The sequence below is a fragment of the Aricia agestis genome, chromosome 3 (assembly GCF_905147365.1).
Source record: "Aricia agestis chromosome 3, ilAriAges1.1, whole genome shotgun sequence".
NCBI classification, from domain to species: Eukaryota; Metazoa; Arthropoda; class Insecta; order Lepidoptera; family Lycaenidae; genus Aricia; species Aricia agestis.
This window is the reverse complement of record NC_056408.1, coordinates 11,293,567-11,307,165: the sequence shown is the minus strand read 5'-3', so window position 1 is coordinate 11,307,165 and position 13,599 is coordinate 11,293,567. Positions and strand designations below refer to the sequence as shown.

Below are 13,599 nucleotides of genomic sequence, written 5' to 3'. Positions count from 1 at the left end.
GGCTTTTTTGCTCGCTATCAATAATGGCAACAGCCAACAGGTAGGGACATCAAATTTTCACAAAATCCTTAATTATATTATATATAATTTAATAATTAATAATAATATTGTTAAAATAAAATAAAAAATTTAGGGGGGCTCCCATACAAAAAACACAATTTTTGACCTAATTTTGCTCTATAACGGTACGGAACCCTTCCGGAACGGAGTCCGACTCGCACTTGGCCGATTATTGAGTCAGAACTAGACGTGCGTTCGTCGCGAGATCACAGCGGTGAGCGGCTACTAAGCGCGTGCCAACATGTGAACGCGTAGCAGACTTTTGCCGCAAACGCCCTTTGATCTGTGTCCAAAAAACGACACTACTCCCGATCGTAAATCGTAATATACAAGCGTCCGCAAGCTCACGCAAGCCAAGCCAGATAGGTACTCTTTTTCTACGCTTGTGCTTGTGGACGCTTGCCAAGGCTCGGCAAGCGTAGAAACGTACCATTACATATTATTATACATACGCGTCGAATTGATAACCTCCTTTTTTTTGAAGTCGGTTAATAACAGGCAGTTTTAAATCTTTTATTACTTGTGTTTTTGTGCTTTGTCCAATGACTTATAAGTTATAAGTTATATACTGTCCAATCTATATAGGGTAAATTACTAGTACATTGGACAGTACTAGTCATTGGACAGAGCATAAAAACACAATATTTATTAGGGCTGCTTAAAAACTGCCTGTTTTTAAAGTAATAGAAGTTAGAATGTCTGATTTTTAAGAAAAACAGGTATACAAAAATTTCGAAAATCGGTTCACAAACGGCGGAGCAATCGTTGAACATACAAAAATAAAAATATATATCCACAGGCGAATATATAACCTCCTCGTTTTTTGGAAGTCGGATAATTAAATTAAGGAAGTACTAAATATGTAAAAAATTGGACACCCAGACACTTATTATGAATTATAATGATTTTTTATAATAGATTTTTAAAGAATTATTCGATATTTAATTATTATTAAAAAAAATTGTTGTAATTTGATTTGACTACCGCAAATGGCGGCCAAGAAAGCTCGGCAAAGCTTTAAATGCAGGTGGCGAAAAAAGGAACTAACGCTGGCACATACAAAAACGACATATTTGACAGTTCTTCTTTACCAGCAGCGCCCCCGCCCAAGTTCATATAAAGTCTTGTCGCACCCTTCGAAGGATAATTCTCATAAATTTCAATTTGAAATATTTCCTCAGAATTACCGGTGAACCCACTTTTTTTGGGCTTGAAAAATCGCAAATCGTACAAAGAAATTAATAAGCAGTTTTTAGCTGTTTATCTTTGATACAAAGTTCCCAATAATTCTGATGAATTCTCAAAAATTGTTACTCTTCCGGCAAACATTACGTATTGATTTTTTGGTATCAATCGATGCAGGATGTTTTATTCTACTATATATTTCGAATTTAGGTCAGAATCTTTGAATTTATAAATGTTATATACATCCTATAGTGTTTTTGTGCTCTGTCCAATGACTAGTCAGGTTCACCCTAGATCTCAAATCTCAATGGTCCAATCACTTACCTATTAAAAAAAATAATGTTATGACTCATGTGTCAAATGTCAAAAACTTAATAAAAAATTGTGAAAAATAATTTGAGGTTAGAAAAGAAGAAAAGAACATATTTGATAAACTAAACTGCAGATTTTTATAGGAATTCATAATATTTTTTACCAATTTCAATAAATTTTGGTCAAAATGGCAGCAGAAATCCAAAAGAAAATGCAAAAGGAACTGGAAGCATACAATGGTATACAAAAAGAATATCAGAAGGCAGTCGCTCAAAAGCAACAATTAGATAGTCAATTAAATGAAAATAAAGCTGTAAAAGAAGAGCTAACCTTACTAAAGAAAGACTCTGAAGTATTTAAACTAATAGGACCTGTATTAGTAAAACAAGATTTGGAAGAAGCTAGACAGAATGTTGCTAAGAGAATGGAATACATCAATAAAGAAATCAAGCGGGCAGATGGACACATTTCGGCTTTAGAAAATAAACAAGAAGCAATTCAGGAAAATCTGAACAAACTGAAAATTGATCTTAGTCAAGTGAAAACAGCTGCATAGTAACTTATTGAGATAATATTAATATAAGTATTTAAGACTTTGCTTTGTATTCATCATTGTTTTATTAACAAAAAAATCTGCATTAATTACTGCTAAATTACTTTTTACACTGTCTTGGGCAAAAATCATACTAAAATAGAGTAACATACAGTAGACCCTCGCTAATCCGGCCACTGGCTAGTCCGGCGCCCCTTGTAATCCGACATGCCAATCACTGGTTAATTTAGGTACATAAACATTATTTTGGCCAATCTTGATTTAGATACGTAATACGAAATTGAAAACTAAACATCCATTAAGAAAAGCTTTGTACTCGAGGCTGCTTTAAGCTGGACACTATGAGTATCTAGCTTTAGGAAAATAATTTGTAATTTGGATAAAAACTTATCATTTTGATTTGTAATTTCATGTGTAACAGTACTCTATAATCCAAGAAATTTGCTAATCTGATACAGCCATGCAAAACATTTGTCAGATTCATGGGGGTCTACTGTAATATTAACTTACTAAGTTTTTTGTAACCAAACTACTGTATCTTTAACTAACTATTCAATTGTGTATTTTAAATTAATATTAATTTAATCGTGACAAATCTAGATTTTTTATTAAAAAAAACTGCTCTCATTCTGATAGATCGTAATATCTGTTTATAAAATATAATGAACAAATCTATACTTAATATTATAAAGCGGAAGAGTTTGTTTGTTTGAACGTGCTAATCTCAGGAACTACTGGTCCAATTTAAAAAATTCTTTAGGAAGGAAGAGGAAGGCTATAGGCTATATTTCATCACGTTAAGACTAATAGGAGCGATGAAATAAAGGAAAATGTGAAAAAAACGGGGGGAAATTATTTGAAAGGGCTTATATTTTGAACGCGCTAATCTCGGGAACTACTGGTCCGATTTGAAAAATTCTTTTAGTGTTAGATAGCCCATTTATCGAGGAAGGCTATAAGCTATATTTTATTACGCTTAGACTAGTAGGAGCGAAGAAATATAGAAAAATGTGGATAAAACGGGGGAAATTATTTGTGGGGGCTTATCTCAAGAACTACTGGAGTTTTTTGTTATTTGGCACAGATAAGAAGTAGACCATGTGATCATAGGCTATTTTTTGTGGACTAATTTGTCTGTGAAATATCTTATTGAAGCCGCGCGGAACGTCTAGTAAAATAATAATTATATTGTAATCCTACTGATTTTTCAAATTAGGTAACAAATTGAAATATCTCTGTAAGGGCTTCGACTCTTTGTTTTATAGAAATATGAAATTAAATTAAATAAAACTTCCATAATTTTATATATTTATGTTTTATTTTTATATAGAAGACACATATTTTATCAATGGCACTTACTAGGAATAATCTTGGACCTCAAATGCATATCCAATTAGTCTTCATAATTTCAAAATTTAATATCAAAATCTGTTTAATTTGCGTAATATAATATTACAAAAAAATCAATATTCTTCAGATGTCCTATCCTTTTACATTTAAAATTTTCATTAGCTATCTGAACTAATATTAAGAGTTATCAGAAAATCAATAGAAATAATATTTTTAAAATAGGTATTGTTTCAGAAATGTGTTCAGATGACTGTCATGTGCTCTGCTAATTATAATAAGTATTACATAAAATTATGACTATCAAGTAAAAATGCATTTAATTAAAAGTAAGACCACATTAACCCATCAAGCTCATCGGAGAGCGAGACACAATAGATTTCCAAGAATCCACGATCGAAGGATTAAAAAACTAAACAACTAACACATTAAATAAGGAAAGATCATAAAAATCTTTATAAAACCCAGAATTTTGTATGCATAGAATAATATTTTTATACTTCCTACTAACATCACAATACATTTAATAAAATCTGCACTACAAAATATACTCAATAACTTGTAATCCTAATACAACGTGTAAAAATTTCATATTTTTTTAGATATTATACCTAGTACAGTCAATTCAAAGTCATTTTCATTTGAAATTTGTAAAAGAGTTCTGCAGATCCATAGATCTTCTGAGAGTTGTAGTAACTGTGAATGGACTGCAATTATCACGAACACCATTCAAAAAGTTTGCTACATCTATGACTTATATAAAATAATTATATTTTGTCATTAATCATTATAAAGTGATCACAATTTTTATTAACTTAGATAAAGTGCTTATAAAATGTAAAAGTGTAAACTTCAATCTGAATAAATAAATGCTTATTTCAATGGAATGGAATAAACAGTCTTTTTAAATGACAATAATTTTCTTTAATACTTTTGTCATAAAATATTTGTATAATCTTATGTTATAAAATATGTAATATAAAATTATTTATATTATATATTTTTCATTATTTATAGAAAAATACATCTATAAACTCTCTATCCAATCTTGACTGATATTTTGTTATTTATTTAATTCTGCTTTGAACACATGGCACACTACAAAATGGCATTTCTTGCTTCACAACAAACCTACCACTCAGGAGGCTCTTGCCGCACATACGACCAGAACAAATAAAACAATCGGCATGCCAATGAATGTTACTCCAAGAGACACCCTGCTGCTCTGGGCCTATGACACCTCCGCAAGCCTTACACTTTTCAGCATAGTATTGATCATAACAGGACAAACAGACAGGCAAACCTGTCTTATCATCCGGCACATATTTTTTACCTCCAAGAGGAGCATCACAGTGGTAGCAACAGAAATGTTGCACATGGAATGCCCTTCCCTCAGCAGCAGTATAGGGTCTTGTGAATATAAGCTCATCGCATCCTGCACATCTAGGTATTTCCAGGACATTTGCCAAGTCCCTGGCACAATAAATTTCACCCTTGTAGTAGAAATATACAAGATCAGCCAGAAGTTCGTTACACTTGCAACATGTGAAACACTGGGGGTGCCAAATCGCCTCCTGCCCTGCCCTCTCTGCTTTCACAGCCACTTCCCCAGCGAACATAGAATTTTGACATCTCTGGCAGGGAACTCCTTCATTATAAAGTTTTCTGTTGAACTCCATTTCTGCGGGGCTCAAAGCCATATCAGCAAACTGAGTGAGCATCGGATCAATCTGTTCTGCGTAGTTACCAATTTGTTGTGGATTTAGAGATTGTTCACAAACATGATAGTTCTCAGGAGAGGTGTTCCAGTCCTTGTTTTGTGGAGATGTAGAAATAGCTCCAGGGTATGTGTTGTAATTAGGCAGCGGCGGGGGTGGGAGGTCCTCCTCGGAGTGGGTCCTTAAATAGTCCCGAAGAGGTGCAGTCTGCTGAGGCTCCACTTGATTGATAGGTTTTGTGACAGTAGAGAATTGGGGATTGATTTTAGTTGAGCAAATAGTACCACTATGTTCAGGTGTAGTGGGCTCATGCTTCCAGCTCCATATTTCACCATTTGGAGCAAAAATTGTGCCCTTCTGGATTCTACATTCCAGTAACTTTGCAGCCCCTATGATGTTGTTATTAGACAAGGGAACCATCTCAGGCATTATTTGAGCACCCAAAGATTTGTTTGCAAACTCAGTGACCTCATCCTTGAACTGAAGGTTTTTATTGAACTCATCACGGAACAGCTTTATGGGTTGAAGATAAACATCATTAGCAACTGGGATGTTTAAATCATTAAGATTTTTCAGAAGCTTGTCATATACTGGACCATGTTCTACTGCACTCTTAATCCTGTCTGATTCGATGTGCATAATGTGAAGTTTGTCTTTCACAATCCTACTCAATATTGGACTGGAGTTGTAATCCGGTAAATTAGCAGCGCTGCTCACAATATTACCTTGGGAATCTAGCACAAGTTTCTTGTCAGAAGTATTTTTGGGTACAATATTGTACTTAAGACCCCTGGATATGTTAGATATTTTCAATGGCAGAGCATAGGACTTGGTGTGTGTTTTGCTATTCTCAACTGAATAAACTTCTCCATTTTGTAAAGGCCCAACTCTTACAACATTACCCATTCCAACCACATGGTCCTTGATTCTTGCAATGTATTCCTGGAAAAATAAGATATTCATTCAATGCTTTTACATATCAATAAAAAAAATCGGCCAAGTCCGAGTTGGACTTGCGCACGAAGAGTTCCATACCACTTTAGAGAAAAATAAGAAAAAAATGTTTTTATAAAAGTATAAATAAAACGGAGTATTTTATGAACATTTCAGGTGGCTACCTGTTGTCATCATTGATACCGAGCAAAAAATTTTTAAATGTTTTTTGTATGGGAGCCCCGCTTAAATATTAAATTTATTTTGTTTTTTGTATATTATGTTGTTATAGCGGCAACAGAAATACATAATCTGTGAAAATTTCAACTCTCTAGCTATTACCGTTCTTGCGTTACAGCCTGGAGACAGACAGAGGGACAGACATTGAAGTCTCAGTAATAGGGTCCCGTTTTTACCCTTTAGGTACAGAACCCTAAAAAAGGAAGTATTTAAGGACTAGAATACTGAACTAACAGTGTGTTCTTCTTTCTCCTGTTCAGATGCATCTTGCCTAGTGGCAGGGGCGACGTCATGTGGTGGTAGTTGAGTGCGCAGTTGAGCTCGACGTTTCTTGGCAGCTTCAGATCCAGACACTGGAGCCAGATCTCCCAAGCAGGACATATATTCTGAAACCTGACAAATAACCATGATGTTGTTTAACTTCTTATATGTTACACATCTAATCAGGGCCGAGCCACTCTTATGTGCGAAGTGTGCGGCGCACACAGGCGATAAGACTATAGGGTCGCTGCGGTGTAGCCAATTTCGGTCAAATTTAACAAATAAGACATTGAAACATTAAGATTTGAGAAAAAGAGGTGCTTCATAGATTTCACACACAGGCGCTGTGGAGGGTTGGCATGGGCTCCATCTCATGACATTGAGAAAAAAAATTATAAGTCAGCTATAGTCTTAAAAACTAATAATATGCTCTAAGTCAAATTAACGGATTAAAAGTACAAATCTGTAAAATTATTTTAAACAAAAAATTTCAAGCAAAAAAAAATGATATGATAATGACCTTTGAATTAATATATCAATAGATATCACTTATCAGGCTTGGACTTTTATATTAGGGCATGTAACCACTCGAGATAAGAAATATACAAGTGAATATAGACATTTAGAACAAAAAGATGGCTACTTTTATGAACTCACCAATTCTGTTGAGGCATTAGGAGGAACCCAGTCCAGCTTAACAGGCTTATCAGTTACTCCTTTGATTTTAATTAAAGGCACTGAAATTATATTATGAAAAGAAATAAGAACAATATACAATATCACAAAAAACAAACATATATGTTACCTATACCTATATATACACATACATGATCCTTTTTTAGGCTTTGCAGTGCCGAGCAGTTCGAATTGCGCCCATCCTGTCAAATCATCATCCTGAACATCATGCACATCTTTGCTGCAGTGACAAGATCTGCACACCTTCCTCCAAAAATGTAAATCCAGTCCAGGGCATGTTGGTCCTATAACACGCAATGATTTCGATATGCCATAATAATGAGATAATGGCAGTTGCAAAACGTAAACATAATAATATCTTACCACAAGAGTTGCAAGGGGCACCTGCACCGCTATCATGGCCAAGTCTTGCTTTGCTCAATTTTTCTCTCTGGCTCTCTAATTTTGATAACCATGCCGGTGCTTCAGGTGTTTCAACGCATGATTCACTCATTGTCTAATTTTTATCATCGGCTACCAAAATCAAAACAACTTTCAGGACTTTTTAAAATACGTGACTTTGAAAACTTCTCACAACCGTTCAGTATGACATTTTTTAAAAATATTTGAATACTTTTGATTATTATAATAATTATTGCTCTAGATACTTGAGGATTAAAATTGTAAACGAAACAAACCAAGTTGAAAACAGAAAAACCCACTTGCAAATGAAAAGATTAACTAATTTTTGAGTTTTGACAGTTGACAAATGAGTTATGACATTAGGCCGCAGAACACGGGTTCCGCTATGATATCCATACTAATATTTTAAATGCGAAAGTATCTCTGTCTGTCTGTCTGTCTGTCTGTCTCGCTTTCACGCCAAAACTACTGAACCGATTGCAATGAAATTTTGTACACAGTTATTCTAGAGTCTGAGAAAGGCTACATTTTGATGTGGGAAAATATCTTATTTCCATGAAAATATCGATGAAAATGAATTCGCATTGCGCGTGGCCAGCGCTCATCCCGGGGGTCCTGGGATCGAGTCCCGCAGGCGGAACAAAAAGTTTTCAATGTTCCTGGGTCTTGGATGTGTATTAAAATAAAATTTCAAAAATCTTAAACATATTTTATGTATAATATTATAAAAAATCCAGAAATATATCGATGCAATGAACATTTTAGTTCTAATACGATTCAACAGATGGCGTTTTATTTTTTACTTTATTGTAACATAGAACTAATCATACTTATTAGTTAGTATGTTTTTGTTTACAGTTTTTAATACGTTAGAATATTATGTTTAATAATATAATCACTTGGTATAATAATAATCAATCTATCTTATCTTATAGAACTCCTACTGCATTTCTAATATATGTGACAAGTTGACAACAGAAGGCGCTCTAAAATAAAGGAGTTCGAGTGTACCGTGTTGGCCTATATTCCATCCAGAAAATATATCAATGCAATCAACATTTTAATTCTAATATATAAAAACAGATGGCGTTTTATTTTTTACTTTATTATTGTAACAGAACTAATCATACTACTTTACTATATAATATTGTTTTTATTCATAACTAGCTGTTGCCCGCGACTTCGTCTGCGTGGACTTTAGTTTATAGCGTGCGGTGTCAACAAAATTTGTGTCAAATTTAAAAACTTTTTAAAACCCTGGTAAGTGGTACCCCTCTTAGGGCCGCGCTACACCGGAATGACAGCGCTGAAAGTGCTCGCCTCGCTGCTGCCATTCCGGTGTAGCGCGGCCCTTAATTAATCAAAATACCCAAAAACAGCTGTGCAGTGTGCATATAATCTATACTAATATTATAAATGCGAAAGTATCTCTGTCTGTCTGTCTGTCTGTCAGTCTCGCTTTCACGCCAAACGCCAAAAGTATCTCTGTCTGTCTGTCTGTCTGTCTGTCTGTCAGTCTCGCTTTCACGCCAAACGCCAAAACTTCCGAACCGATTGTAATGAAATTTTGTATACAGATAGTCTAAAGCCTGAGAAAGGACATAGGCTACTTTTTTACTGGAAAAAAGGGTTGTAAGGGGGTGAAAATGCGTAAATTTGTTCAAATTAAGTTAGTTCCAACAATTCATAATAGATGGCGCCGTGCGTCTTCTACATCGCGCTGACGCTTGCTCAAAAGTATTTCTATAAGACGTGGTATCATCTTACATTTAAGTTTCGATTTTTTTCGATTGTTAAATCTATTCTACGGTATTAAATAACTCAGTACTTTATCTGTGCAGTGACGTAACCTTAAATCTATCAATGATAAATAGTTTATGGGTAAAGTTGTGTAATTGGAGGGCTAAATAAGCTTTAAAATTTGGCATAAAATATAAAGTTTAATATAAAAAAATGAAATACTTATTGTGTGCACACTGCACAGCTGTATTGATTTAAGGGGTACCAGGGTTTTTTTATAAAAGCTTTTGACACCAATTTTGTTGACATCGCGCGCTATAAACTGAAGTCCACGCGGACGAAGTCGCGGGCAACAGCTAGTTCTATTATAAAAAAGGTAGATATATCGCACTAGCACGTACACGATACACCCCGCGTTCCAGATGACGTTGAAACGCTAACGCTCAAGACTGTAGTTTTTCCCGTTCCACTAGAATGTGAGCGTCAGTGATACAAACCCAAGTGGAACGGATTATGCACAGATTACTAGTATATATTTGTAGACTAGTATATATTTGTGGATTATGATTTATGGATCGTTTTGAGCGTTTTGAGAAAAGTTTAAAAATAGAATTATAATTTTTTTTATACTTATGTACATTGAACCGAACTTGGATATTACGATCCTTTTCTTCAAGTCGTAAATAAAAGTAATTGTTTATAGTTACATTTATTTTACAAATAAAATACATTATATTATATATGTTTCGTTTTTAGTATTACATTTTTTTACTTAAGTAATCATATTTTAATATAGTTAAACTTTTATTACTTAAGTATATGTATTTGAGTTTTCACATTGAATCATATTTTAATAACAAAACCACATACGTTGAATATTGACTATTGTCACATATTATAAACGTTAGGTAACAATACCGCGTAATGCTTAGTCAAGTACGAGGTCAACAGGTATAGGAGAGATGAAAATTAGTATTATATTTTATAACAAATCATTTGATCTTTCATTTAAAACAATTTATTTTCCAATCAAAATATTTCATTAAATGTTATTTCATTTAATATACATATTTCAATCAAAATATTATTTGTAATGAAATAATATAAAGTTTTTTGTCTCTACTCTCTCGTGAAAACTTTCCGAACATGGCTTTCGCGATATAGTTACGTTGAAATTTAAAAAACTAGAACGCCCACTTTGACCCATCTTCGTCAAGGGTCGTTTTGAGCGAAAATGATGACGTCATGAGTGACGTCATAGCCGCGATTTAGACGACCCCGGTCGCCAAAGGGAACGGCAGAGGGGGACGTTTTGAGCGTTTTGGTCAAAATTAACGTCATCTGGAACGCAGCCACAGTCTGATACAGCCAAATAAGGTAAGTGCCTTCTTTTGAATTAGTTGCATGTTGGCAGCGAGTGAGCGACGAGGTGTCACGTTAGAATATCATTGTGTCACGTTTTTGACTTAAAATGCCAAGCTGCGTTTTTAGAAAATGCAAAAATTATAGTTATAAGGTAAAAAAGGATGAAAAAGTTACGTACCTCAAGTAAGTATATGAAAACATCTATTCATTAATTTTTATTTGGATATATTCCAATATTTTCGACAAATTATTTAATGCAAAAAATTAAACTAAAAAAGGATAGAAAATACGGACGACAATTACCTATTGCAGCGTGATAGGGGCAGATAATCGTGTGACATAGAATAATCACGTATGCGTGTTGATGTGCAACTAAAAGTATAATATAGCAATCCTTTTCTATATCATTCGTAACGTATTATCTGTCGCATTCATTGTTGTAATCCTACTAATCCTATCCTACTAATCCTACTATCCTACTTCCTACTAATAATATAAAGCCGAAAGTATGTGAGTTTGTGTGTTTGTTACTTCTTCACGCCTAAACGGCTGGATCGATTGCGACAAAATTTTACAAGAAGGTAGCTGACATCCTGGATTAACACATAGGCTAAATTTTTTACCGACTTTCAAAATGGAGGTTATGTTATGTTCCTTTCTTTACATTTTTTATGATTTTTTACCGACTTTCAAAATGGAGATTATGTTATGTTCGTTTTTTTTAATTTTTCATGTTCAACGATTACTCCGCTGTTTGTGAACCGGGACTTTGCCCCGGCTCATCTGCTTTTTAAATGTCTATCTATTTATGTCAGTATGTCACAGCCACTTTTCTCCGAAACTATAACATAAGAGATATGAGCTTTTCTCTTTTAATTTACCACTTGTACATTATACCATGTCCCACGACTTTGAGCGAAAAAATTGAATATCTAGTTTCAGTGAATTCATGTGTTGTTATTTTTTACTCATAGGTCGTTTTATAATTCCCCAAAAAATATTAAAATAATACAGTAAATGATTCATTTTCTAGTAAAATTAAATAAAAAACCAAAACATAATCATTTTTAATGTATGAAAAATGAATGTCCCATTTTAAAATACGTAACTTTGAATTGAAATATTTTTAAATTTATTCATATAACCCACATTATTTTTTGTATTTGATCTTTGCTCAATATTAATAAGATTCAAATTTCGACTGCTTTGTTACTATAAAACCAGCAAATAGCGGTAAAATTTATTAATAAACCGTGTCCCAGAAAAAGTTCCAAAAAGTAATTTCCTCTTGTGTTACCCTTTTTATTACACTTCAGGAAATAAAAACTACCAAGACTGTCATTATTTGCGCTGGTAAAACTAGCAGCTATCACTGTTTATGCGGCCAGTGTTTATTTCGTTAGTTTCAGTTGGTTTTCATTCGGCAAAATACACGAGTGCACGGGTCTTCAATACTGACGCGTGTGTTGTTTCCTATTGTGTAACTGCTTTTACTAGGTAAGTCTAATTAATTACTAAAATTTTACTTTTTTGTATCCTAGATAATATTATTATGAACAGTTTAATACCAAATTTTGGATAGTTTTGCTAAAAATTACCCCAAAAAACAAACATCCAAAACATTAACGACGTGTTGTGTTACGTTTTCGTGGTAACGTATCAAAAGAAAGCTAGGTAACAATACGAGGAACTTTATAAAGGCTAGTTTATATTGTCAACAGGTTAGAAAAATGGCAATGTCCGCAGCCGGAAAAAATTAAAAGGTATCGAGAAAGATTAAAAACGCAACACCCAACACCACAGTTTTTTAGCAAAACTGTCCAATATTTGATATTAAACTGTTCATAATAATATTATCTAGGATTCAAAAAAGTAAAATTGTAGTAATTAATTAACTAGTAAAAGTAGTCACACAATAGGAAACAACACACGAGACAGTAAGTTATAATATGAATAAATTGAATAAAAAGTTACGTATTTTAAAATGGGACATTCAGTTTTTCATACTTTAAAAATGATGTTGTTTTGATTTTTTATTTACTCTTACTAGAAAATCAATCATATTTTACTGTATTGTTTTAATATATTTCGGGAGATTATAAAACGACCTATGGGTAAAAAATAACAACACATTTTACTGAAACTATATTCAATTTTTTCACCCAGTCGTGGGACATAGTATTATGTACAAATGGGAAATTAAAAGAGAAATGCTCATAAAACTCATTTTTATTAGATATGTTATGAACACAGCTTTACATTTCCTCCTTTGTTACCAGTACTCCTTCTTTGTTACTGTCCCAACATTTTTACTGACGTTTTTTTTTAATTTATTTCGTTTATATTCTACTAACATTAATAATTTGGGTGCTAGTTAAAAGAACTAATACCTAATTTTAATAAAAGATACAAACTGGAATCCAGGTACTTATATTTTATATTTAAACAAAACTTTATTTGTGATTTGCTGTCAAGGTAACACAGAAAAAAAGTCCATAGCGAAATTTAACGATAAATTATAATTTTAATACATTATTTTAACTTTATTGATTTATTTTTTATTTATATTTTCATTAAATAACTATATCAAAAGGAAAAATATGCAACTTTTTAAGATATTGTTCAAAGAAATCGTAACACAATAGGAACCAAAATTCTGTTTTCCCTCAGTAATTTAATGTTTTAACGGTTTAAATCCTCTTATTAAGAGGTTACTTGTATATTTTCTAAAAATATATTATATACTTACTACACCGAACATCGCTATCAAATTTAATTTATTCATAC

General features: G+C 33.1%; 2 protein-coding genes across 2 annotated transcripts; one reads left to right on the top strand and one right to left on the bottom strand.

The window, feature by feature from the left end:
• Window positions 1–1,640: 1,640 nt before the first annotated feature.
• On the top strand, window positions 1,641–2,328 carry LOC121725226 (prefoldin subunit 6). The gene has a single exon (XM_042112075.1). It carries the CDS (start codon window positions 1,745–1,747, stop codon window positions 2,111–2,113), a length of 369 nt encoding a protein of 122 aa, XP_041968009.1. The 5' UTR covers window positions 1,641–1,744; the 3' UTR covers window positions 2,114–2,328.
• Window positions 2,329–4,458: 2,130 nt separating this feature from the next.
• Window positions 4,459–7,987, bottom strand: LOC121725225 (testin). The gene is made up of 5 exons (XM_042112074.1): window positions 7,669–7,987; window positions 7,437–7,589; window positions 7,267–7,346; window positions 6,583–6,741; window positions 4,459–6,117 (listed from the first exon to the last, which is right to left on the bottom strand). Exons 1-5 carry the CDS (start codon window positions 7,796–7,798, stop codon window positions 4,525–4,527), a joined length of 2,115 nt encoding a protein of 704 aa, XP_041968008.1. The 5' UTR covers window positions 7,799–7,987; the 3' UTR covers window positions 4,459–4,524.
• Between the last annotated feature and the right edge of the window lie 5,612 nt (window positions 7,988–13,599).

Excerpts from the sequence above, each read along its gene's own strand:
- LOC121725226 (XM_042112075.1), top strand. The coding sequence starts at position 1,745 with ATGGCAGCAGAAATCCAAAAGAAAATGCAAAAGGAACTGGAAGCATAC.
- LOC121725225 (XM_042112074.1), bottom strand. The coding sequence starts at position 7,798 with ATGAGTGAATCATGCGTTGAAACACCTGAAGCACCGGCATGGTTATCA. Across the intron at positions 7,590-7,668 it reads TGCCCCTTGCAACTCTTGTG|GACCAACATGCCCTGGACTG; the intron begins GTAAGATATTAT and ends TGCGTGTTATAG. Across the intron at positions 6,742-7,266 it reads CTAATGCCTCAACAGAATTG|GTTTCAGAATATATGTCCTG; the intron begins GTGAGTTCATAA and ends GTTATTTGTCAG.